At 42.0% G+C, this 27,325-nt stretch overlaps 2 protein-coding genes across 5 annotated transcripts in view; both read left to right on the forward strand.

Moving 5' to 3' along the window:
• ANKRD31 (ankyrin repeat domain 31) overlaps positions 1-4,840 on the forward strand; it is a 64,153-nt gene extending 59,313 nt beyond the window's left edge. For 2 of the 3 annotated variants that reach the window (XM_069001942.1, XM_069001944.1), the window contains one exon: positions 3,349-4,840. In XM_069001942.1, coding sequence (XP_068858043.1) covers positions 3,349-3,500 — 152 coding nt within the window. In that variant the 3' untranslated portion in view covers positions 3,501-4,840. The remainder of the gene's footprint in view (positions 1-3,348) is intronic. The other variant, XM_069001945.1, reaches the window with a different exon arrangement.
• Positions 4,841-7,781: 2,941 nt separating this feature from the next.
• On the forward strand, positions 7,782-25,781 carry GCNT4 (glucosaminyl (N-acetyl) transferase 4). Of its 2 annotated transcripts, XM_069001188.1 has the most exons (4): positions 7,782-7,828; positions 11,390-11,587; positions 20,744-20,806; positions 22,266-25,781. In XM_069001188.1, exon 4 carries the CDS (start codon positions 22,267-22,269, stop codon positions 23,632-23,634), a length of 1,368 nt encoding a protein of 455 aa, XP_068857289.1. In that variant the 5' UTR covers positions 7,782-7,828; positions 11,390-11,587; positions 20,744-20,806; position 22,266; the 3' UTR covers positions 23,635-25,781. The 2 variants fall into 2 exon arrangements, with proteins under 2 accessions (XP_068857289.1, XP_068857288.1); XM_069001187.1 differs by lacking the exon at positions 20,744-20,806.
• The last annotated feature ends 1,544 nt before the right edge of the window (positions 25,782-27,325 follow it).

Consider the following 27,325-nt stretch of genomic DNA (forward strand, 5'->3'; position numbering starts at 1 on the left):
TTGATCTTTCCATCAGATCTGATAATAATCATTACCTGTTTTACAGAAGTATTTAAACTGGATTTACTGATGCCTGTAAATTTACTCAAACACGTTGCCTAAACTACAAGAGCATTTAAATTCTTTTACAGATAATTTACACCAGTAAAATAGTTATAAAATGCTTAACCGTGTTTTTGGATAGCCCTAGTACTTTGTTGCTTGGGAAAAATAAGGTAGATACTGGTGGGATTTTTAAGACCTGATCCTTCAGGAGCTATTTTAATGATGAGAAAATGGTGACTCTGCTCTGATGTGGCAATCTTATCTTCACTGACTAACCTTTATGCAACCTTTAGAGACTCACGTAGTTGCACCATTAATGGGAATTCTCCTTAAATACAATTTTCAGATTCTTAGCAGCCACAGCAGACAAGGTCTGGTAGAGATGCAATAAAATGGAAACAGAAGTTGAAAATGTTTGGAGTGGTTTCAAAACTCTAAGACTAAAATAGATGCCTTCAAAGACGGAAGAGATGTTGATAAGCAGGATGGAAAAACTACCAAGAGACAACATGTGTTTTCCCCATATTTATTGGAAAAAAAGCTCATTCTGATATTGATACTTTATCTTACAGTTCATGAAGATTACAGAAAACTGACAGAATAGGACAGCAAGGTTAGGAAAGCAGAGAAAGACCCTGCCTGTGTGTCTAAATTTACTAAGTTTGCTTTGTACCCGAGGTACTGAGTTTTGGATAACAGTATAGGAACCTTTCTTGGCTGCTTAGAGCCTCTAAACTGCCAGTCTTTATTAAGGGGATAAGAGTTAACAGTCAGCAAAATGCAGGAAGAAAACATCAAAGTGGGTATCAGAAGATTAAATATAATAGCAAAGGGAGAGAGAAAGGGGAGAAAGACTTGAGAAAGAAAAATGCAAAGGCCATTAATCATCTGTGTCAGAGGAAGAAACATGGGGACCAAAACACTGATTCATACCTACTGGGGAAAAATTACTGTCTATGCATATAGAAACTTCATTATCAAGCACTGGTGTCAGAACTGAGGAAGGCAGTTTTAGAATATATAAATTACTGTGGTTTTGGTAGATGTTGACTGTTATCTAAAATTACTGAAAAGTAGAGATTATAGAGATTAGATATTTTAATTATTCACTCAGGCAAGTATTTGTGGTGGAATACTGATATTTACTTGACAAAATGTTAATCCATAATAGGTAAAACATAAATTTGACACAAAGGAATCAACAAAGAAAGCTGTTATCTGCTGCTAAAAAAAGTTACTTCATTAGATTTATTTGGTCTTGCCTCTCTTACACTTTCACATTTGAGTTGAGAATTTTTAGTCAGTAAGTTAAATCATTGCAGTACAGAAAAGAACATCTTTTCTTCAATTATAATCTATCAATACAGGATGTTAAATTAACTTTAGGCTTTGCTAAGAATTTTCTCTCTACTTGCATACAAAATGTGGACATTTCAGAACAAAAAAAAAGCATTCTTTTCAACAAACTAGAGCAGGTTGAAGTCATGCCTATCATGTCACCATATACTCAGCATTAATGAAAACATTTCATCTCAATTTCTGCCAGTTTATTTTATTAAAAAAGAATCCTAGACATACTTTAAGATCATTTTTAGGTGAACTTGTCCTTAAAACTATTATGTAATTTTTTTTATCCAAGTATTCCTTGTGCCCTTCAAAACATAACTGCTAAATGAGTGTATACATTGGCTTCTTCTGGTGTGACTGACTGCTGCTTTGTAAGTGTGAGGAGTGTTGTGATGTAACTTTTCGCATGGGTCTTGTGTGCAGCCTGCCCATCTTTGTTGCAGTCAGTGATACTTAAATATATTCCAGACATCAGATCATACATTTTGTTCCATTATGTACTGTGTTATGTGTACTGAAATGTACCGAGCTTGTAAGATACCAAATACAGTCCTGTCCTCATTGGAGTCAGAAGTTTTGCTGTGAGTGTCACGGATGTGGAACAACACACATCCTCACACACCAGACTCTATTTGTATTCCTGAACACCAGCTTTTTCCTTCTAATAGCACTTTGCTACTTTGCTGGCTTTGGGTGTGCTCCTGGAACTCAGGAAATGGCAGGGAAATTGCACCAAGATATGGAATTAAAAGGCCTAACACCTGCCAAGTAGCACTGTTTGTTTTATCACTGGCACCAATGATGTTGTCCATTCAGTGAATATATTTTGCTTTTTAGAATCAGTGTAGTGACACAAATGAAAAACAGTGGTAACAAAGAAAGACTCTTGGGATGGCATATGAGCGCCCAGTAATAAGTACAAGCTAAATGGCCAACTGATGTCGCTTCAAACATGTTTTCTCTGCATTTTGACAATGATTTATCTTGACTGATCTAATAATCCTGAAATACGTATCCTGTTTTGCTTCTTGAGACACTTGAATGTTGTTTGGACACAGTATTTTGTTGTGGTTTGTTGCTTTGGTTTTGTTGTTTTTTTAAACAGAAACCATCTCCACTTTCATGAGAGTTCTCTCTCTTGACACCATCTGCTGTGTGTGACAGTTCTGCCCTCACTGGCAGTTTTCTGTGTTGGGCTGGTTGTGGCAGCTCAGCAGCTCTGTTACTTCGTGCAAGGATACTGAAGGGAGAAAGCGGGGATGAAAGATGTATTAAAGTAACTCTGAAATCCACAGTTCCAAGTGCCTTTTGGAGTCTGTGCTGTTACGGAGCAATGTCTTCTAATATTTCTTACTGGTGGATCTTTACAAAATTACTTTGTTACTGATTTTTAACAGTGAAAAAAGTTCCACTTCTCCTGTACTGACACAAGTGCCCTGAATTTATGCATTGCAATAGTTAATTCAGTCCAGCAAATACTTGAATATTGCAAATACCTATTGTTCAGTCCTGCAGTTTATTCTGTACAGGTGTACACTTTCCTTTTTACAAAGTCGTTTTAGGACGGTCATTCTCTATGAGAGAGATTCCTTATTTTGGGAAAGTACTTTAAACATGTCTCTTTGTGGACATAATACGTGAAATTCAAGCAGTATCAAAGAACAACTGCATTGTCCTATTATATAATTGGAAATGTCTGGAATGGCTTCTCAGGCTGAGCACCAGGAATTGTAGTATGACCCTTGTCTCATTGAAGGCTGGATCTGAGTGAGACGTAGTGGTAAGATGTCGCAAGCCTTACCCCACAAGATTCCTAGAGGACATTACAGATTCTTAGGGATCACTAGTGCTTACAAGGTTCTAACAAACTGCAAACACCTTTCTAGGTAATAGTGCCAGTGATTGCTTTCCATTATTCTAATTTACACTCTAATCATTTGCATTCCTTTTCACCAGGCTCTTCTGTCCAGTTCAACTCAGTGGAAAGCCTGACACATTTTCTTCAATTCCATGAGATAGTAGCGGTACATAAAGAGGAATTTCTACCATGCTCTGCAATGGAAAAGTACTGGAGTTTCTACAAAGAATGCAAAAATTTTGGATTCTGAAGACTTCTTGAGTGCTGAAACTTTTTTCTTTGCCATCACTTAAAAGTAAACAATTGAGCTTTTAGAACTAAGTACTTTGTTACTGTCCTTTTGATAAATCATTTTTCCAGCACTTGGAATGATGGAAAGTTTGTTTGGGTAAGTGAGGAACAGGGAAGTACTTAGTAGCAGGTAAGGATAACTGTCAATATTTAATTTTGTGCTGCAAGATTAAGAAATGGGGAAGTAGATAAGACTTATACAACAATGCTCATTGTGAATTATATTCCAGGTTGATAACGTGGTATGAACATTTAAGTTTTAATTTAAGAATAAAGTAACTGCCCATGCTTGATGGGGCAGCACAGAAACAGACAGGCATCAACACTGACAGTCACTTCTTACACTGAAACCTTGAACTGCTCTGGCTGAGCATGTGCTATCAGAAATGGCAGTCCATATTTGTGTAAAAACATAACCTGTTGATTAGGCAAAAAATCAAGATAAGCAGCCTTCAAAATCATCATCAGCTTTGTTTTATGTAGCATATATATATATAAACATTTGAGAAGGGGGGCAGGTTCTCAGAGAGGTTAAAAGGGGAATCTTAGCTACTGGAAGTGCTCAGGAAAATTCCATTCATGTTCCAGCCAAATCTCTCTGATAGACAGAAAGTGTGCTGGCTTAGGACAGGAAATGCTATTAGCCTGTTTGCTGAACACGAATTTCACCAGTTAACAGCATCTTACACATTCATCCCAAAGTCTGGAGGATTTCTATTTGTTTTAATTTTACAGTGTTTGAATCTGCTTTAGCAGCATATTTGTAACACATTTGACTGTTATTTGCATTCAAGTGGCATTCTTGCTCAGTCGTTCTTTGGATTATAAGAAGAGATAGAATAATAGTATCTGCTACTCCTAACTCCAGTGAATAGGATGGGAAGTATCTCCTGTTAATCCACAATGTCAGCAAGCTATTTGGAGTGTGAAGAGCTCTTCTGCAAAGATTTTATTAGTGTCTTAAACAGAAGTTTGTTTGGGGAAGTGAGAGGGGTCTGATGTGCAGAGAGCTAGTACTGTGCCCTAGGATGCATGAGCAATCATAGCCTCATGGGCTGTAAGATTAAAGAAATGCAAATGGCCTGGAAGTCAAAGGTAAAAGCTGCTTAGTGACAGGTATTTTGTAAAGTCAGTTTCACAAAGAAAGAAAATGGAGTGGTCTCACAACTGCAGCAGCAAAACAAACCTGAAGGCATATTGTTTCAAAGGAAGTGCTCATTCAAATACTGCACTTTCACTGAAAAGTAGAAGAGATTTGACTGTTAAAATGACCTCTGAATTACATGTTTGTTTGACATTTTTTTCTTTGTTGCAAGATGTCTAATAAAATTAATGTACAAGAGAATTTGACAGTAATATTTTGGTCCATTATATTAATGTGATTACATGACCTAAGGCAATCCTAAGATGCAGTGACAAAAAATTGAATTGATTCAAGCTGAGCAAAGAAGTAAAAATGCAAAGTGCTACATGAAAACCACTGTCTCTTACAGATGCTGTATGTAAAAGTAATCTACCAGTGAGGCTTTTTTCAGTTTTTAAACTGTATATAAGCATCTTGAGAAAAGCATTAGCTTGACAATATATGGCTTAATATGACTAACAAATGTACGATTCTGCTCCCCAAATCTTAAAACTGTGAATATTCTCTAATCTCCCTGCTGGAATCCTTTGGTCTTCATGCAAAGACCTATTAAGACTTAGAAAAAACTTAAACCATCATGTTTTCTCGTTTTAAATTTATACTTTTTAAGTCATTTTTGCATAAAACTGAAGTGGTTGTCACTGGTCAAAGATAGGCAGCTGTTAGTGATGCTAACTGCAGCAGAGTAAAAAAGCTTCGGCTCACAAGTGGCAGTTCATTCTCCCAGCCCCTCCTGCTGCTTTCATGATTCAGTTCTTTTATTTAGTAGACCTCTTCTCCATTTCTAGGCTGTGAGTTAGCACTTACTTTATGTGGTACAGGCTAAAGTAAAAAAGGATATAAAATGCAAATAGTAAGACAAAACTCCTGGCATTCTGACTGCTCTCAATATTCACATGGGAAATAGGAGAAAAAGATGATGCAGTGAACAAAAGCCATGAATTCAAATTCATATTTCCACAGAATTATCTATTTATTTATTGCTAAGATGGAATTGAAAAAAAATTAAGTGGGGAGATTAATACCAGTAAGGAAGAATGCAAGACTCAAAATAATTAGTGAAGAGGAATATAAGCAGCTGGGAGGCAGACGATACAACACAAGATCCATAGATTTTAAGGCCAGCAGGAACCAATGTGACCTCCTGAGTAACACAGATCAGAGGTCATGAAGCTCTGTAAGCAAGAGAAACACATGGAAAACAGAAAAGAAGTAAAGGCAGGTGCCGAGAGAGCTAAACTCATTCTAAGCAGAGGATCAACACAAAACATTGCACCTTTTTGCCAGGCAAAGCAGAGCAGGTCAGGGGAGAATATAATAGGAATGAAAGCCAGCTTGGAAGAGGTACTTACAGTACTCAAGGCACAAATACTGCTTGGGTTTTTGATGGTGGAAATGCAGCTAGGAGGGAGGGAGAGGGATGAATAATGTTGCCATAGGAGTTTGGATAAATTCTTGAAGCAGTTGCAGTTGGCAAGTGTTTTGTCATGATGATACAAAGACTTTTTTCCTGGTCTTCAAACCTTAATACTAAACTGGAGGAAAATACACTGTTTAAATCAAGAGAATGAGCAATTGCCTACATGAGACTTGGGCCCTTTTTCTGGTCACCAGTAGTCAGTTGACTAGTTGGTTAGGAAATTATCTAGGTGATCTGAAATTTGAATTGCTAAATTACTGGCTGTAGCAAGAAAAACATGACACAAGAAGGGAGTAAAACATTTCTAAGGAATGGGACTTCAGAACAGGATTCAAAAAGCTTTTATGTGATTTTTATATCTATATGTTTTTCTGGGTTATGGATGTGGGGTTTTTTGTTGGGGTATTTGTTTTTACTAAGGCTTTGGCTTTGTCTGTGGCAGAAGGTTTTATCACTTACTCCAATACAGCTGTAGCAGAGTAACCCACAGGTGAGTTTTCTATCATCTGTGGCCTTTTGATTTCACTTACACATTTCTGTGGTGAGAGCTCAGACACTCAGTTATAACTTGGTCACGGTGGCTTATGCAATTACCAGCCTTAAGCCGAGCTGTCACAGCGATGCCCATCTGCAGAGTCAGCGGTACAGCAGCAGACAGATGCTCTCCGGTGTGGTGGCGTCTTCTACACTTCCCACCGAGCCAGTGCACCAGGGCCCGAGGCTCTCTGCTAGCAGAGCCAACAGCTCGGCCTGACCTTAAAACACCTTTGTCTGGAAGTCGTTGGGGAGCTGCAGTATTCTAGTGCAGCGGCAAGTTATTTCACTGCTAAATAAATATAAATCTCACTGCTAAATAAAAAATAATAATAAAACCTCCCCAACCATCCTGCCCAAAAGCAGAGGCTTAACGACGGGCTGCAGCTTATCAGTTCAGAACTGCAGCCATCGCCGCCCTCGTGCCCACCCCCGACCACTGCAGCTCAGCCCTCTTCAGGGCTGTGTGCTCTCGGGGCAGCCGAGCAGAGGACGAGGAGCCCGGGCCGGGAGCACGTCGCCAGCCCAGCCCACTCGCAGCCCTGTCTTGCCGCCCGGCCGAGCTTGCGGAGCTCCTCGGCTGCTCCGCTTCCGCAGGGCAGCCGTGAGGAATTCGGCGCCGCGTTTGCCGGAGGGGCGGCGTGGAGCCGGCAGGTTCCTCCCGGTTCCAGGTGCTGGCGGGGACCTCACCGCCACCTCCCACTCGTCCATCTCCTCCTGCCCGCCAGGTTTCGGGGCGGGCGGCGGCTCTTCTTTTTTCCTCCACGTCATGGAGGAAAATGCTGTGCCGCACACCCATCACACACCCGTGCACATACGAGCCGAGCAGCGCGCCGGCCCGGGACGGCCGCGATCCGCTCGGGTGAGTGCGCGGCCGGCGGGCACGTCCCGGGACAGCGGCAGCGAGGGGTCCCGGCCCGCGAAGCTGAGCCCTAACTTCGAGGAGCGGTGCGCTGGGGTCGCAGCAGCTCCCGTCCCCCTCCCGGAGGCTTCGCCGAAGGCACAAACTTGGATGCTCGGCCGCGGCGGCGGAGTTTGGGAGGAGTGGGAGGGGGAGGAAAGGGCGGCACTGTGTGACTCCGTGGGAGCGCAGGCGGGGCGGCGCTGCGCGGGGGCGAGAGGGCCGGGCGCGGCGCGGCGCTGGAGGCGGCCGGAGGAGGGTCGGTGCTGGTGCTGCGGGAGAGCTCCGGTAAGAAGGCGCCGTTTGTTTTAAAAGTTAGTTACGGGGGGATTTTTGCGGGTGTCCGGAGCCGGGGAACACACCTGCCCGCAGCCCGGCTAGTAGGCGGCGTGCCCAGATGTTGCAGCCGCGTAAGCTTCTTTCCAGAAGCAACAGTTACACCAACTTAGAGTGACGTTTGGTAAAGAGGAATCAGGGTTGCTGTGATGTTGGCATTTTTTTGTTTCTCAGTAAATTGCTCAAAACGTTCGTGTAGCTATGTTCAAATTTGCCAAGTGCACTTAGTCATTTCTTTAGGACGGAAAGAGGTTCTTTTTCCTTGTGAGGAAACAGAAAGTAAGAACAGGAAGAATCTGTCAGAAATCTTTCTTTTTTTCTTTTTATTTTTTCTCGAAGAGAGACAGCAGCATCTTGCCCCTCATTAGCGGGTGAACAAATTTACTAATACCAGAGTAAGGCTTAGAAAAAGAAGACCTTATGGGGAATCTCCACTGTGTCCCACCTGGGGCTCTGCTGCATTGAACATCCTCTAACTCATTCCAAACATCTAATCCATAAACCAACCTGTTTCATTTTGAGATAGGCACATTTCCTTAATAGTAGCCTTTTTGCATAAATAAATTTTGCATTTGCTTGCTTGTGAGAGAAACAGCTGAGGGGTAGAGAGGGTAGATAAACTTGCAACCGAAGTGGAGGTAATTAACAAGGAAGAGCTGTTTGCTTCTTTCAAATAGGGAATTACAACAGTCAAGTGACACTGGAAGGCAAAAGATTGAAAGCAAATACAAGAAAGTGGTTTTTACACCATGCTCAAGTCAGCTGTAGCATGTTGCCCCCCACCCCCACACTCCCTAGTCTCTGTATGTCAGAAAGCTTGTGTAGGTTCAAAAATGACTAGATGAAAGAACTCAAAATTTCTTAAGAAACAGACATTTGTAAACTGTCTTTGAAAACTTCTAAGCTGTAAGCAAATGGAAGTGGAAAGGGCAGGTGGAGAAAGTATTCAAGAATACTTGTCCTTTCTCCTGTTTCCAGGAGAAAGTATCAGCTTTTGACTACTATGAGACAACATCCTGGGCTGGATGGGCTCCATGGATATGATGTGATTGTTCTTTCACGCATGTAGTTTTTCTGAGATGGTCATAGACAGCGAAGTGAAATGCTACTACATTTGTGGAACTGTGGTTCGGTTTTGTACATCTGTTAGTGGTGGGTTTTGGCCCAGTTTTTTTGTATTTTTGTGTATACTGCCCAGCTGTAAAGGCATTTAAAGATTACCAATAAACCTGGCTAATGCTTTTTGACATATGTATCATATAAATTAGTCATTCCTAAGGATTATAACTTTCTGAAAAGCAGTAATGGTGGTAAGGAATATTCAGGTTTCAGATGCTTGTGTTAGCACCACCTCTGTGTGATATTACACTGGGGATCCAGACTCCCAAGAATGGGGTCCACACACTGAAAACTGCTTATGTACCAGGTTCTGTGGGTTTTGTGGTTCGTAATCTATAATATGCATGCTATTTTATGGCCTAATATGTGCAGATTATTCTAGTCAGTCAACAGCCGGGTTGTGATCCTATAAATGCCTTGGTGAGAGGCAAGAGACTATACCTGAAATAAGTAGTCCAGGTGAGTTCAGAGGAATTAAGCTTAAAGCATTTATGTAGCAGTTACAGGTACAGAAAGAGTCATCAGGAGTCATATGGTGACTCCAGCTTTTGAGGTCTTCCAAGAAATATTGATAAAGGAACTAAGAAATGTACCAGATGAGTCATAAAAAGCTCATTTCTGCAACATAACCAGCAGGGTGCCGAATCCAGCAAGGGAGTGCATTTTGCGTAATTGTCAACAAGTCAAGCCTCATCGGACATCTCACTGAAACACTCAAAAATGAAAAAGGCTTCACCAGGGTTTGTGATGTGACCAAGTGTGAGGCAGAGGTCCCCCTGCTTTTAGTACAAGAGAGCCAGCTGTGAAGAAAGAGGAGCTCTTTAATTGCACCACACTCAGACAAAGGCAGGTGACAGGGTACACACCAGCCTGTCAGAGACCCACCCATCCTCCTACAACAGGCTCTGTTGTAGTATCTAACTGCTGCATGGCTTGTCTGGTGGGTCAAGTAGCTAGCCCTGGCCTGTGCAGGATTCCCTGGTGCCAATCAAAGACCTTTTCCTTTTGGATTGACTGTGGAGTGCAGTTGGCCTGTGTGTGTTTTTGTGGTGCATTGTTCTTTGCTGGTGGAGGTCTTTCTGCATGCTTAATTTCCAGGCAGGGACAAGTCAGCACCCTAAATCTTACTCAAAAGATGCATAGCCCTCTGCAGACCTTTTCCAGTTTTGTTTGTGTTGGGTGCTTTTTTCTCACAGAAAATGTCCCATTTTCTTAATTTTTTAATCAATTTATAACACATGGTACAATTGGCCACTGTACCCTCCCACCACACTAAAAAGAGATAAAGTTGACCCAGCTACTGTCTTGCCACATTGCATCTTATGCAAACACAGTGTGCCAAAATTAGGTATTAATATTCCATATTAAGGTATCTGGATACTGTTCTCTCTGTATAATTTTGCAGTGCTGGGGACAACAAGCTAAGGCAGGACTGCAGGATCCTTTGAATCTCTGACACCCAGAGCCCTCTTTGGGGCTTATGAGACTCAGCCTACTTCAGTCACAAAAGTGCAGTATCAGCTGGAAGACTGGTGATGAAGTAGAGGCTGCTGTGCACAGTATTTTGGTCAAAATGTGGATGGAGAGGAGGAGAATGCTACATATGCCTTAGGAATACTGCTGCAGTGCTTTCCTCTAGGGAAAATATCATGATAGTTGTTTGTGATATATGCAAATAGTACAGTGTTTAGTTCCTTAAATTTCTTTTTAAGCATCACACAGAGAAAAGTTAGGTATAATAACCCAGAAATGTATTTCTTGCCACAGAGACATTGTATACCATACAAAGTACTTACGTATAGGTGAACTTGCAATGCAGGTCATCAGATCTAAGGAGAATTTCAGGAAGTATCATGAGGACTGTGGGTCTCATAACAGTAGCCCAAACTTCTGGCCTTGGCTTAGTGTCAGAGCTATTTTATTTGTGGAGGGAGCAGCTCTCTGAGACCTGTAGTCTTGGTACCAGAAGTACCATGTGTATCTTAAACTTGGTGAGGCTTTTGAGAGATTCCTCATGTCCTAGTGCTTTCCTGCCTCTCCCCAGGTCCTCTTTACTCTGCTGGAGAAGGAAATTACATTGCTTTGATGTGATCTGCTCTTTTTATGGTGTTTCTTTCTCCCTGCCTTCTTGGTGCTTAGAAATGCTATGTGAGTAAACAAAAATACATGCTTCTTATACAGATAATGCCTTCCACAGCTTAATAATAATAATAATAACAATAATAATAATAAAATCTTCCCAACCAACCTGCTAAAAAGCAGAGGCTTTTAATATCAGAACTGCAGACATTGCTACCCTTCATGCCCACCCGCCCCGGTACTTACCATGCAAAGCCTCCATGTTCATTAATTTTCAGCTAACATTTTACAATTTTCTTTTGTAATTTTTGCAAGAAATAATGTCATCCCTACTACTTCTGTATGTTCAACTTCATACGCACTTGAAGCACTGATACTGGTGGAGGCTGCAGGCAGTGGCAGAATGGAGCAGACACCACGACTTTGTTTGCCCACTGAGCTGGCTGTGCCCATATTGATGTCCTGGGACAGAGCATCCTAAGGAGGGGAAGAGACCACAGCTACGTCCAGGAGGTAGGTGTGCAGCTCTCTTTGATGTGATCTTGCTGATATGACAAGCTGTGACTTCGGCGGGGGGGGGAGGGGAAGGAAATGACTTAAAGAGGGTGATTTACAGTGGGGGGTTGCAGACAAGAGTTTGCGGGCAGCTTGGTGAGGAGGTGAAGGAAATGGAGAAATATTTTGAGCTGTTAATGGGAGCTTTTCTGCAGTGCAGTGCAGTTTCTCCTGCTTCCCTGTCTAACAGGAAACTTCCACCATCTTTTACAGTGCTTCTCCTTGCCAATGAACACAAATTTTGTCCCTTTGGGCTTAATTTTTGTGTTATACTATAATTTAAATGTTAACCCTCTCTCCACTGTAGTACTATTGCTTTAAACTCCCATATGAGGTGGAACAAAGCTGTTAAACTGTAGATTGCCACAAATCAGAAGGGAGTAAACTCTGTTAGTGGGATTTGTTTGTTTGTTTTCTTGACTTCTGCCTTTATAGTACACTAAGTCCTTGGCAAGCACGGATACCCCCATCTCACAAAGCCAGAGAATTGGAATTCTGAATGTATGAGCATCACACATGGGAATTTTGATGACTGACTATCTCTGGGCCTTCTTAACACTTTTTTGCTTTAAGAGGGCTGCAAATCCTCTGACTGGCATGGTGCAGTAGTATGAGGTGTACCAAGGGATTTGCTGAGAGACTTTTCTTTTCAGGCCTCCAGCAAAAGAGCTTTCATGAAAAGTTACTGTAAAGCAGCTCAGATTAGTTGGGGTTGCAGAGGAACCACATTCTCTTTTGTGCTGCTTGTATGACCCTGCAGAAGTTGCTTGCCTCTTTTCCTGGCCAAAGAACTAAGACATTGACTTTCTTTACCTTGGCATATCTCTGGGACATGAACATGTTGAAATTAATGTAAGATATTTTTCTGAAACTATGGAGATTGCCACTGGAGGCAACTGGAAAGGAGAATCCAGCTTTTCTAAAGAGCGTACAGAGAGCTGGAACTGAGTGGCAAACAGACAAGCAAAGCAACTTACTATCTGCACAGAAAGTTCTGCTGGGAAATACAGATCCTGTGCAAGAAAGAGTCCTTCCTCATGATTAATACCAGGACAAAGTCGTGTGTGATATTCATAATTGCCAGGTCTGTGTTTCCCATGTGTGTGGCAAGAACCTGTCTTTCCTCTTCCAGAAGCACAAACCATACTCTGCTAAACTGTAGTCTTTTCTTACTGTTTTTCATTGGGACATTATGTTGTTTTAAGTCTTCAGGGTCTTAAAATTAGCAGGTTTATCATTTAATTAGGTCTAAAAGTAGTGACACAGTTCTCCGCAATTAAGTGTGTAAGTAATTGTAGTTACTTAGCTCTTTAGTTGTTCATCATTCAGAGAAACTGTAAGTGAAAAGTAAATAATCTTACATCAGGTAGGCAAGCCAAAACAAGGGGGTGAGCTGGGTAGAATGAGGCTGGTGGTAAGTGTGACTGTGTTAGAGAGGCACAGGCTGAGGCTCCCATGCAGGGCAAGTGGGTGGAAAACCAGACAAACTTGATAGAATCAACTGATTAAGATTTAATGCCAATAAAAAGTACTCCTACAGAAATCCCATGATCCCTATCAATAGATAATTTTGCAATGGAAATAACCAGCTAGCAGCAGTAAAAAAATTAGTACATTAATGAATTAACTTTTCTAGTTAGCAGCACTGAATAGTCAAGTAGTGTTAAAAGTTTAATTCAGACAGACAGTTTACTAAAAAATAAAATAAATAGCTTAGGAAAGCACGTGATTACTTTTCCACTTCCCCAGTTTCCCAGGAATATCATCCCCTCTGTCTTTCCCATAGACCTATCAAGACCCAGACTTGATTTGTATAGACCAGAGGGAAAACCAGGAGGAGCTAACTAAATTTTTCCACGGAGTTGGTCATGCAAACCACCAAGTTTGCATTGCTGTGGGAGCAGGTGTGTATTAAGCAAACAGAGATATTTTATCAGGGAGAACTTTCCTAAAGTGTTTTTACCTGGAGGAGAGGGAATTGTTCCCATAGTTCCTGCTTTATCTGGTAATGGTGTTAGCTGCTGAAATACACTGTGACCTGGTTTCCAAGGAAAGGTGTAGACACTGTTTTTGCCTCTCTCCATTCTCCTCTTTCATAATTTCCCAACCTCTGTTCTGCTGCCCCTGCTCTTCTCAGCACCCATTCCCTTTTAATTTTTTTACCTAGGTGACAGCAAGGAGCTTGGTTCATGCTGTACATATGCAGAAGGGTTTCTTCATGCAGGAGAAAATCACATGATGGGGTAAAAGCACTTCTGTTCCCCTACATCTGCTCTCCCTCTTTTGTCTCCTTCCACAGACTTACACTCAAACTTGACCTTTTCACATAACTCTTGCTCTGTGGCAAGCAGAGAAGCAGGCTGGCTCACAACAGCTTTCATAGCAAGCACTATGTATTTCAGATCCACTGAGGAGAGAGCACTGCCTCCTCACAGCCTGAACTTTCCAATAATCCCTATTCTAGTAGCAGTCAACATTTCTTGTCAGTCTGTGCCCTGGGTAAACCAGTCCCAAGCTGATGTGACAACAGACAAGAGATGGTTCCTTCCAGCTGGCCATCTGGCATGACACCAAAAGTAATCTGTGGCATCTGTAGAAAGTCACAGACCTCTTTGATCAGTATTGCTGAAGTAGAAAGGAAGTATGATAAATTTGGTAGCACTATGCATTAGGAGAGAGCCTGCCTTTTGTTTTCTGTAGCTCAGTGTAGCTGGTGGTTGAGATTGGACTTTTGCTTGCTTACTGAGCAGGTCCTTCAGGAAGGACTGGGAGAGGGCAGCGCAGAGGGGCCAGTGGACATGGATACATACCTTGTGCTCCTCAGGAAAGTTGTGATGCATTGGTTATTACAGGCAGACAAGTTACAGTCTTCCTCAGGTAGCCCTGCCCACATGCCTGCTGCTGAGCCTGTTGCTTCCAGTATCAAAGGAAAGCTTTTCCTTCTCCATGGTGTCAGCCTGAGCACGGATCCCTTCATTTTTCATGAAGAAAACCCAACCTTCAAAGCAGGAGTTTTATCCTTCTGCCTGGAGGTACATCTCGTATCTTGGCTCCACCAGGCTCTGTGCTTCCTGTGATGGAGCTGGATGGTTCATAGTGGCTCCAACCTGCAGGCAACATTCAGGGAGCTTCTGGGCATTGCAGATCCACCCATTGTAGGAAGCTTCTACCTTTAATCTCTGAAGCACTTGAGTTTAATGCAGCACAAGCTGTATCAGAAAAGACACAATAATGAAAGGGAATGAAGTGCTGGTGAGTTGAAAAATTCTGTATTTTCTCAAACAAGGTAGTTCAGAAGCTGCTAATAAAGCAGTGTGCTCTGAATACAAACAAACTGGGAACTCTGCACTGTGTGGATGGCAGGTGAGACTCACCATGCAGAGCAAGAGAAATGTGAGAGTCAGTAATTTGCTCCTGCTCAATGTGAAGGGAGCTCTAGACTCCTCCTATGGAAGAATGACATTGGTATCACAAAGTTGCACAGGCTGGGAGTCTGGGTTCATTAAGTTTACGAAAAAACCAAAAATAATAGTGTGAGCTGCTGCAGTAAAGCCCTGGTCTCTCACAGGAGCAAGGTCTCCATATGTATATTATTACTTACTAAAGTGGAAACACGCTTTCAGAGACACAGTGTGAGCCCAAAGCCTGCCAATTTCTTTGTGCTCATGAACGGAACCTGTCCATTCCTCTGAGTTGCTCAAATGTCTCCTTAAACATTTACAGAGGGGTGGCCTCAAAGAGGGCTGAAGCTGCTGCAGCACTGGTGTGTATATGAGACATTGGAGGTCAGCCAGAGCAGGATCTTGGTTCTCTGAGCTAACTCAGACTTGAGCTGGCTAGAGCATCTTCCTGGCTTTTCTCCGTTGCTCCTGAGTGCCAGTCTGGGATGGAGGAGCTGCTGGGTGTTCCTGGCAGAGGATCACAGCTGGGTGAAATACTGCTACTCCTGGAATTCTTCGCACTGGAGGTGCAACAAGGCTGTGCCATTGCAAGCAGAGCTGGCAGTTGTTATGTAAAAGCTGGGCTTTTTCCTGGCTTCTGTTTGTTGTGACCATGACTTTACCAGGGATGCTTCATCCAGCCCATCTCATGGTTCATGCTTTGGGACGAATTGGTGATCCTTTTGTATCTTGTATCTTTCCACCCCCTGCAGAGGGCTTCAGATCTTAGTTTGGGCAAGGCAAGTCTCATGTGCACAGTAGAGCAACTAGAATGCAGAACAGGTTCTCTGCTGTTTTTTTCAAGACCAAATCTAGAAGTAGTCTGGGTAGTTTCACCACATTAAGTTCTGCTTCCTAGCGTAAAGTATGACCAGATGTTGTGGGACAACCTCAAGCAGTCTAGTGGAAATGTTCCTGCCCAAGGTAGGGGAGTTGGACTAGATGACATTTAAAGTCCCCTTCCAATTCAAGTATTTCCATGTTTCTGTAATTCTATGAAACAATGTGTGAAGGTGTACAGTTTTTTAGTAGGAGTGATAATTTGAGCTTGATTTTACCCTGAAGGAAGGGATGTACACTTTGTAAAAATGTTATTCCAAATGAATTAATGTATGTGCTCACAGGAGGTTCTTCAGAGCAGTTTGGACCACCAGATCTGATAATGTACAGTTTCACCTGACTGCTGTGTTCTTCTTCCAATTAACAGCAACAGCAGTTCCTATTTTTTCTTTCAAGGGCTGTGGGCTTACATGGAGGTGGTGGATAAGACTTCTCTCTGCTCCTCTTTCTGTATCTGTGGTTTGCTTCCCTCCAGGGAAAAGATGCTGGACTGGTAAGAGGTATCCAATGCTACCCAGATATGCAGTTTACCAGCTGGCCCACAAAAATTTCTTTGCATAGCACTGAGAAGATGCAAAGTTTATAAGGCTCACTTTACACTGATTTGGTAAATACAGTGAACATTCTGGTGGGCACACTCAAAACCAATTTAAGCTAGCCTACACTGATTGGTATTGTTTCCACAGCATCTTAGATATTCAATGTTATGGAACTATTACTAACAAAAATTAAATAATATAGGAATCATACCTTCAATATTGCAATAACCGTGATAACCAACAGTGCATAGTGGCCTTAGCCAGTGTATTTAGATCAGAATGCAACAAAAATTACACAGTGCTCAGGTGAAACAGCAGAATAGTTTTTTGGGCAGGCACATCATCACTCTCTCTTAGAGTCTTGGAGGCAAGGAGTCCCACTGCTGCTTTTATAAATTTTTAAGGAGAAGAATGTGTTTTTAGTTATTAAAAGATACAAATGAAGAAAAAAACATTGTTCTAATCTATCCTAATTTTGATGAAAATACCCTAATTTGTAAAACAAGCCAAAATGTGAATTGTTGCCCTCTGTAAAATTTTGTTCTCATTCAAAACTGAATTTCTTTTAGACCTCAATTCAGTTTAAACAAAAATTCCTGAAATAGGAAGTATTTCTGTTGAGTTTATAAGACATACATTGACGTGAGGCAATGTGCATGTTTCTTGGGGGTGCCAGTGAAATGCAAAATCATTCATTTTTTTACATGATTCAAAGAGCAGCATGTTCAGAGTTTTTCAACCAGGTTGCATCTGATGTTGGCAGCACACCTTACCCTTGCCTAACATTTTTAAACTTCAGTATCACAGAAGACACACTTAGAACCTTGCTGTTAATCAGAAGAGTTGCAATTAGTGCCTGTGGTTCATGACTGGAAGCTTTTAGCTGGGCCACTTCCCAGTGACCACACTCCTGAAGTGGGAGTCCTCCTATGTGAAGTCTGAGGACCTGGGGAGAGGATTTCCTGCTTTTCCTGACAACTTCACCCATTTTCATTTTGCAGTTGAATCCTGAGTAGCGGGCACGGCTTTGTGAATTCAGAAAACTTTGAGACAGCAGACTTTGCAGCTGATGGCATGATCTTTGTGAGCTGAGCTGTAGTTGGTCCTGAGGGATGGATACTTAGCCTTCATACATCTTCTCTGAATTTGAGCAGCAGTTGTTAAGGGAGAGACAATTGCCAGACTTTAATAAAATTATTTTTTGTGTTTTGCATTACACTGCTAGTGACAAGGGAAATGCAGATTTTTTGACATAATAAATTGACAATGGATCTGTTAATCAGATACAAGTGCATGTGTTTGTTCTGGCCCACATGGAGAGGGTAAAATCTGGTTTTATTAATAGTGTGGTGCGGAGGCAGGAGAAGAAGATTTCCTTGGACCCAAGGTTCATGAAAGGGCCGTATAACCCGGGGAGGATCTGGATAGAAGTCTTATGCTGGGTGAAGACCTGGGGCTTCTGCCCTCCTCAAGTCCTGGGTCAAGCAAGTGTACCTCAAGAGTCTTCTCACATGTAGAAAAGACAAGTAACACCTGTTACAGAACAAGGCAACATGTCAATGCCAAGCTCATAATATAAAATCATAATAGAAAATCTTGGTACAAAAGATGGAACCTTGCCTGTCTATTGTATGGCATTACCTGAGGAAAATGTTTTTGTGGGCAAGATAACCAGAGTTACCATCTGGTCAGTGCTACCCAAGATAAGCACTTTGGGCAGCAATAGCTTCCTGTTCTCATCTGCCATGTTCATTCATTTCATGCTTCTCCGAAGAGGAGGGTGTGTACAATACACCTTGATATCTGAGTAGGGCTTTGAGTCTTCATGTGGTCAAAAATAAAGACTTTTGAAATTGAGTCAAAACCCAGTGAGGTTTGTGATGACCCTTCTGTCCCAAGAGATTTAATTATCTGGTCTCACACTGTTCCTCAAGAAATCTCAGCCTTTTGCTGAAATTAGCTTTATACTGGTGAGAGAAAAATTATTTAGAAGGGCAACAAAGGTGGTGAAGGATTTAGAAAGTAAGTCATATGAGGAGTGAGGGAGCTGGGGTTATTTAGCCTGGAAAAGAGTAGGCTCAGGGGAGACCTTACTGCTCTCTACAGCTACCTGAAAGAAGGCTGTAGCAAGGTGGGAGTCAGCCTCTTCTCCCAAGCAACCAGCAACAGGATAAGAAATGGCCTCAAGCTGCACCAGGGAAGGTTCAGGCTGGACATGAGAAAGAATTCCTTCAAGGCAAGAGGGATGACCCTGGTAACTACAAGCCTGTCAGTCTCACTCCAGTGCCTGATTAAATTATGGAGAAGATTATTCTGGGAATTATTGAAAAACACCTGAAAGACAATGCAGTCACTGGTCACAGTCAGCATAGCTTCATGAGGGGAGGGTCCTGCTTGACAAACTAATTCCCTCTTATGACAAGGTAACTCACTTAGCTGATCAAGGCAAGCCAGGTGATGTAATCTATTTGGATTTCAGTAAAGCTTTTGATACTGTCTCTCACAGGATCCTTCTGGATATGTCATGCCATGGGTGAACAGCTGGCTGACAGGTCAGACACAAGAGGTTACAGTGAATGGGGTGGCATCAGGCTGGTGGCCTGTGACCAGTGGGGTTCCACAGGGATTCACCTTAGGTTCTGTGCTCTTCAACATCTTCATTAATGACTTGGATGCAGGACTCAAAGATATAAACTGGGACACTAAATTGGGAGGAACTGTTGAAGGCAGATAGATCTCAACTAATTAGAGGGCTGGGCAATCACCATTCATATGAATTTTAACAAAGACATGGATTCTGCACCTGGGACAGGGCAAGCCTGGATGTACAGACATACTGGGATACAAAAGGCTGGGAGAGCAGCCCCTTGGAAACAGATCAGTGTGTCGTGGTGGATGGCAAGTTGAACATGAGTCAGCAGGGCCCTGGCAGCCAGGAGGGGCACCTGTGTCCTGGGGGCATCAGGCACAGCATCGCCAGCCAGGCAAGGGAGGGGATTGTCCTGCTCTTCTCTGCACTGACTCGAGTGCTGGGGGCTGTTTTGGGTGCCACAATATAAGAAAGATATAAAGCTATTGGAGAGTGTCCAAAGGAGGGCCATGAGGATGGTGAAGGGCCTTGAGGGGAAGCCATATGAGGAGCAACTGAGGTCACTTGCTTTGTTCAGCCTGGAGGAGACTGGGGGAGGTCTCATCATGGCATAAAACTTCCTCATGAGGGGAAAGGGGTGGATGGGCACTGATTTCTTCTGTATGGTGGACAGTGGCAGGACCTGAGGGAACAGTCTGAAGTTGTGTTGGGGAGGTTTAGGCTGAATATAAGGAAAAGGTTCTTCACCCAGAGGGTGGCTGGGCACTGGAAGAAGCTCCCCATGGAAGGGGTCACAGCAGCAGCCTGACAGAGTTCAATACTCTGAGGTGGACCATGCTCTCAGGCACATGGTGTGACTCTTGGGGATATCCTGTGCCAGGCCAGGAGTTGTACTTTGATGATTCTTGCGGGTCCCTTCCAACTCAGGGCATTCTAAGATTCTATGGCTTTGTTTGGTTTCATAGCAACAGAATGTTTGGCACTGGGCAGAAGCTGGCCAGAGCTGACACAGAGAGGTTTTGGAGAAGTTTGGAATGTGTTGGTTTTTTTGTCTCATTTTTCTTTGTCCAGACACACCTTTTTGAAGGAGAAAGTAAGAGAAGATTCGCTCCTTGAATTAGGCAATCCCTGTTCAGCCAGGGGTGGTAGGTGTTGTCCTTGGTAGCCAGGGAGACACTGGGCAGAGGCATGGGGTGGACTTCACAGAAAGGCCACATCACACAGGTCTTCTCCCTCCAAAGAAGAAAATGGGGCAGGTTACCTGTGTTTCCCTCTACAGGGCTTTTTTTCATATGGCTGAAAACCTTCCTTTGGTTAGGAGTAGCTTTTGAGAGTGATTTTCTCCAGGAACACAGATACATGAAGGAAGTAGGTAAAGGGGAAACTAAGATTAGACATTGGGCTGGGATTAATTTGAAGAAGATATGGAGGAAAACACCTCTTGCTGTGAGGGAATTTGGGATTTTTGGCTTCATTGAGATAGGAATGCCTCACTTCATTTTGTTGATGATGAGGCACTGGAACGGGTTGCCCAGAGAAGTTGTGGATTCCCTATCCCTGAAAGTGTTCAAGGTCTAGTGGAAGGTTCACTGCTCATGGCAGGGATTTTGGAAGGAGATGATCTTTAAGGTCCCTTCCAACTCAAACTATTCTATGATTCTATGATTCTATTGAGATAGATCTGTTTTTTCTCTTTCTTTGTTAGCATACCTGGAAACTGTGTTTAAAACCTGCAGAGAGTTGCTGAGCTTTGGTTTCTACAAAATAGGTATGTGTTGGCTTACTCTGGTTTGTACATGGCACCCCCCTGGTGAAACAAGAAGATTTCCTTCTTTCTGTTGCCCTAGAATAGAAATATTAAGGACAAAGATGCACAGGAAAAGGCAAAGTCAAGGGAGAACAGACAAATGAAAAAGCTCTGCCTTGACAAGTTGCAATTTAAATGTAGCTACAGTTTACAAGACTTGACATTTAAGGGAATGCTAAAGATGCCCAAGTTAGTCTTGCAATATATTTGAATGCACATCTCAGTACTTGATTTTACATGCATATGTGAGATGTGCAGTCATCTGAGCCCTTTCCGCTGGCCTCCCCATTTTATTGACTCTGGAAGCATGCTGGAACATCTTCTATTCAAAAGAAAATATTGGGAGCTGTTCCGTTTAAAGACAAAGTAGAGCTTTGCTTAAGCTAAGTAGAGCTAAGTTTACTGCTGCACTTGTATGTGGTTCTGGTATAATTTTAATTCAGGGATAGAAACAATACTGCTTGCAATCAGCCAGTAAAGCAAAGCTATATGGAAGAGGATCTTGGTGTTTAGCTTTTGTTGTGGTGATACCTCAGTTGTTAATGTGCTACACAGGAACGTTTTTAAATAACACGCTGTATAAAAAGGGGCCACGTGTATTTTTGTGGTCACATCCAAGGTTGGGTCACATGGCAGAGAGCAGGACAGATGCACTGTTGCTTACTACTACCCTTCTGCCTTCAGAATGGTACATTGCTTATATGTTCACACAAGTGGATGAAAGTGCTATGTCTTTATCCACCTCTATCTTCAGGGCAAGTTAGAAGTATTTTCTAGAAGAAATCTGAAGAGAGAAAGGACTTTGGGCTCATCACATCCTGTTGGCATAGGAAAGGAAGGAAATTAATTTCCCCTTGGACATCTTTATGAGCCAGCTCCAGTGTTAGAGATAATGAGATAATGAGGATGCAGTGTTTGAATTCTAAAGCTTTCAGTTTCATGCTTTTTTTAAAAAAACAATACTAATATCTACCATTAAGCACATATTCTTTGCAGACTTACTAGAGATCCCTGTGCTGCTCTCATTGAATCCCTTGTAGTTACTCAGGAAAATAAACAATACTTCTTACTCAGATGGATGACAGTAATGTTTTTGCTAGTACAGGGGTTGCTGTACTTCATTTTGTGGCTCATTATAAAGTTTAAAATGGTTTGGAAAAAAAGAAACCAGTGGGAGTCTTGTTCTGGTACTCTTATTTAGCTGGAAATTTAGCTGGTTTATTGCCTTCACTCAGCTCATTCTGGGGAATGAAATTTCAAAATGATGATTAAGAAGAAACTAGAGATTACCAGTGCCCCGTCCTCATAACGTGGTGTTTATGCTGTAGGCAGACTGGTGCATGCATGTCTTTCTTAGAGGTTGGAATTGTCTCTGATGATTTCTGATTTAAAATAACACCATGTCTCTTTTTTCTTGCAGAATGAAGAGATGCAAGTGGTCCTACAAATGTCCCTCACAAAGGAAGATCCTGATTCTGTGTGTTACTGGGTGGCTGATTGCACTGTTGAAGCTCCTCCATGTTGAAAGACACTTTTTTCCCTCTAAAGACATTTACTTGGTTGAGCACTTCTTGAGCACTTCTTCTTATGTTAGAAACAGGTATACGTACCCTAGAAATGAGTTCCAGTATGAAATTAATTGTTCATCTATATATGAACAAGATCCTCATGAAATTGGCAAGAGTTTAGAGATAAGAAGAAAAGAAATAGTTGATTTAGCTGATGAAGATGTTGTAGCAATGACAAGTGACTGCCACGTGTATCGTTCACTTAGGAAATACCACCTAAAACCTGTTTCTCCAGAGGAGGAGAGTTTTCCAATTGCTTATTCTTTGGTTGTTCACAAAGATGCAGCAATGGTAGAAAGACTCATACATTCATTGTACAGTCGTCAAAATATTTACTGCATCCATTATGACCGAAAAGCAGCAAAAAGTTTCAAATCTGCTTTGAACAATATAGCTAAATGTTTCCCAAATATTTTCATTGCATCAAAATTGGAGACAGTGGACTATGCACATATTTCACGTCTGCAAGCAGATTTCAATTGTTTGTCTGATTTGATGGACTCTCCAGTTCCTTGGAAGTATGTTATCAATTTGTGTGGCCAAGATTTCCCTTTGAGATCAAATTTTGAGTTGGTCACTGAACTGAAGAAACTCAATGGAGGAAACATGCTGGAAACTTCAAAGCCAAGCAGTAGCAAAAGAGAACGATTTACTTACCACTATGAACTTATGAAAGTGCCTTATGAATACATGCAGATGCCTGTAAAAACCAACATTTCCAAGAATCCGCCACCTCATAATATTGAGATATTTGTAGGCAGTGCCTATTTTGTTTTAAGCCGAGAATTTATTCAATATACCCTTGAAAGCTCACTTGCAAAAGATTTTTTTGAGTGGTCAAGGGACACGTACTCTCCAGATGAACATTTCTGGGCCACTCTTGTACGTGTTCCCGGGGTCCCTGGGGAAGTTCCAAGGTCATCCCAAGATGTAACAGACTTACAAAGCAAAACTCGTCTGGTGAAATGGAATTATCTTGAAGACTATTTGTATCCTCCATGCACTGGTACCCACCTTCGCAGTGTCTGCATCTACGGGGCTGGAGAATTAAGATGGCTTCTGAATTATGGGCACTGGTTCGCCAACAAGATTGACTCCAAAGTAGACCCTGTCCTGGTAAAATGCTTGGCAGAAAAGGTGGCAGAACAACAGAAGGAGTGGGTACATTTGTCCTCTGATGAACACTTTCTGCACTTAAGTTCTACGAAGGCCTTGATATAGCAGTGCTGTGCTGTCTGCTGTCAGTGCTGTGTGGTGCTGTAGCACAGCACCTGCAGTTCTGCTGCCTTGACCTGCTGCAGGATGGCAGTGAGAAAAACGTCCGTTCTATATAATGTCCAGGGCCCTGCAGAGCCAGGTGCTTGGCTATTTATTTATGAAAAGTAATTTCTCTCTGATTAACTGTTTTGCCACAATAAACATGTAATTGTCTTCAGGGTGATTCTGAGATGGTGAAGTTTGCTTTTGGAGGCTCTTGTGCTGTCTGTCCCAGTGGAGTGTTTCAGAAACGTATTTTACTTAAAGTGTGTTTTTATCTTTTGTAAGAAACTCCAGCACTTCTGTCTGCCTGTCCTCTTTTCCTTCACTTTTGCTTTTCTTAAGGGAATAAAACAAAAACCTCTGCATCTGCTACCTCAGGAAAACTGCAAGTGCCCATCTCACAGACAAAACCAAGAGATCAGCATGACACCAAATGAGCCATGTGACCTCACCTGAAAGTTCCACACTTCTCATCTGTGGGAGCTGCACAGATCTTTGCAGTGTGAATATGACTGGATGATATAAGGGAAAGAAGATCCCTATATACTGCATTGTGTGTACCATTTTTCTCTTCTCTCAGCTAACCTGTGCATTGCTTTTCCTTCTACGAAGCATATGCTCAGCTGTGCCAACACTGCTGGTTTCATGAACAGTGAAAGTTGGTTGAAACAGCTGTGCACTGTTGAGTGGAAACATGCAAACAATTGTGTGTTCTCCAAAGGCATAATACTTGTGTGCCCTAAGGGCAGTCTCTGCAGCCACTTGGGGGAGGTATCATTGCCAAAAGAGGTCAATCTTCATTTCTATCTCTGCCTGTAGGAATATCTTTCTGTGAAATCCCAGCCCTCTTGAGACAGTATGCCTACGCACCGTGGATAACAAGTGCTATTTCTAGTTAGTGTTCAGCAGTGTAGAGCTTTGTTGAAGTGCAGAACACACAAAATTGAGCAGTAATCATAAGAATAGCCATATTGCAGAACAGAAGACCCTGCATGAAGTGTTTTTCTGTGCAAGTCCTGTGGCTTTGCACTACCATGATCCCAGGCTGACAGGTGCCTGAATGGGCCCTGGTTCAGCTGTAGAGCAAGAGTTCTCCAACAGCCCCTGCTTGCCATGGCCGGGCCAGGCCTCCTGGTAATGAAGTGGCTCAGGAGCCTTCTTGCAGCTGGACTTTCCATGCTACAGCATGAGGGAAGTGTTAGCAAGAGCAGGGGTCCCCAGAGAAACTCCTGCAACTCAGACATGCCAGTTGGAGTGTTGCTGGAGGTTCCCTGGCGTGTTGTTCTGCCACAAGTTCAGTTTTGGTGGTTTCAGTGGACCTTGGGGTTTAGCTTTCTCCATGCCACTCTCTTCTTTCTAGCCACCTGTCTTTATTAAGGGGCCTGTCCCCATGAGTGACTTTGGGACATCTGTATCTGGTCTTACTGATGTACAGATTGCTGCAGTAGTGATCTCATATCGTTAGGAAATCTTTGTTCCTCATTTGACCTGAAAGAGCCAAGTTACTTTTTGATTTCAGTTTCTGCTTTTAAATTTAGTCACAGTGAAGTCATCTGTAGCTTAGGATTGGTTTGAGAGTCAGGATTCTCATGCCTTTTTCCACATTTGTGACACTGATTTTCAATATGACCTCAGACAAGCCGCCTGAGTTTTCTGTTTCAGCTGTTCCTGTTGTAAAATGGGAACCATAATATTCTATTGTCTTGCTAAGCACTTTGAAACCTGTGGGTATTGTGGGTTTGGTTGCACAATACTAATTATTTATCAAACTATTTATGGAGTCTGTGGCTGCACAAGTCAAGTATTTCTTAAATGTACTGTTTCTGAAATAAATGGGGATTATTTTTAAAGTCTGTGTTGCTTACTTCAGTGACATGCCATGTCTACCCAAGGCTGTCTTGACTTGATGTAATTTATAGACACTTTGTAGAAAATTAAATACTGATAGTATTTACAGATTCATACATTAGTACTTGCATATAAAATAGACTCCCCCTGTGGTAAAAAGGTTAAAAAAAGAGAATGTTAGGATCTCAGAGGGCCAAGCTACAGCCTTCTGTACCTATAAATTGATGCTTAATGATATATTTGAAATTTTGTATTTATTTAAACTGGATTTATGTATGTATGTACACACATACACATTTGGGTTTAATTGTAGTTGTTTGATCTGCCATAAATTTATAAAAATGACCCACCAGCACATTAAACTTCATTGAAATACATAATTTTAATTAACATGCAACTTTGTGCTATTTTAATTGAATAATTGGCTTGAATTATGCCTGTCATTTAACTAGTTTTAAATAAGGCATCTCATGTTTCCAAGGTGGGGGAGAAGCAGCTGTGGATGTGGCACAGTGGGATGCAGCATCAGCCATTAAAGCAGTGTGTTTGCTAGGTGGGGAAGTGGGAGGTGTACAGACATAGTTGCAACTTTATGAAGTGCTGACTTTCTAATGAATTCTAGATATTTCTGCTTTTCTGAAAGTAACTTTAGAGGCTATTCAGGGTTGTAGAAAGGCAGTTCATGAAAATCAATCATGGATTGATGTGGCTGGAAGATCTTCTAGTCCAGCCTCTTGCTCACAACAGGATCAACACTAAATTTCAGCTGGGTTTCTTGGGTTTTCCAGGGACTCTTGCAGATCTCTAAGGAAGGAGGAATACTTTCAGTTGTTTCTAAAGACAAGAACAGTAAAAATATAAGCGTCTTAACTTTTGAATAGTTTTGTCTCTGTTTTTTGGCTTTGCATTCAGCAGTGTTGCCATACTGATGCCTGTATCACAGTTAAGTGATTAGACTATAGAAGTAGGTAGCACCTTCATCATCATCATTGCTCTCTATGCAGGTAGGTCTGCCATTGCTTAAAATGGACCCATGGCATGATCCACAAATTATCTGTGAGGAAAGTGGCTGAACCTAGTTTGTGGCAAGACAAATAAGTTTTACTTGGGACAAAACTTAATTATAGGCACTTACCTGCTCTCACATGGTTTGTGGGGTTTTTTTTGGTGGATTTCTTTGTTTGTTGGTTTCATTTTGTTTTCCTTAGTAAAGCTTAGATATTCTTTTCCTCTTTATTCTTTTCCTCACTTCTGAGAGATCCCTCTTGTAAGTTATTTCACAAATTTGAAGTACACATACATTTACACATACTGATTTCTTCTCTATTGTTCTGCTGGCCTTCTTCTACCCCCCCTGCCCCATGCTTGTCACATGGAGAATCTGGACTATCAGTTGACCTAGTTTTCCCATTCAGGAAGGATGCATGAGCCGGGCACAAGTACTGCTCCTGGCTGTCAGCACTGGTGTATATGTCCAGGCCCCGTTTTATTAGTGGCTGAAAACAGCAAAAATGCTGAATGCATTCCAACATTGACAAGTTAAGTAAGGAAGAAAAGGAAATAAGGAGCTTTAGTGAAAGAGATGCAGAGCCAACATTTGTACTACTTGTCTTGTTAATGAATTTATTAGGCTAGACATGGAGTCTGGAGAATAGTATATACAAACATAAATGCCTCACTATGTGTTTTCTTTGACATGGGAATAAAAGGATGTGAAAGGAAAGACTAGGAATTAGACATCTAATCTGTAATTGTAATTAAAACAGACTTGGCCTGTTGAGTATTTCTATTACTTTAATGTCAT

Source organism: Aphelocoma coerulescens, assembly GCF_041296385.1.
Source record: "Aphelocoma coerulescens isolate FSJ_1873_10779 chromosome Z unlocalized genomic scaffold, UR_Acoe_1.0 ChrZ, whole genome shotgun sequence".
Classification (NCBI taxonomy): domain Eukaryota; kingdom Metazoa; phylum Chordata; class Aves; order Passeriformes; family Corvidae; genus Aphelocoma; species Aphelocoma coerulescens.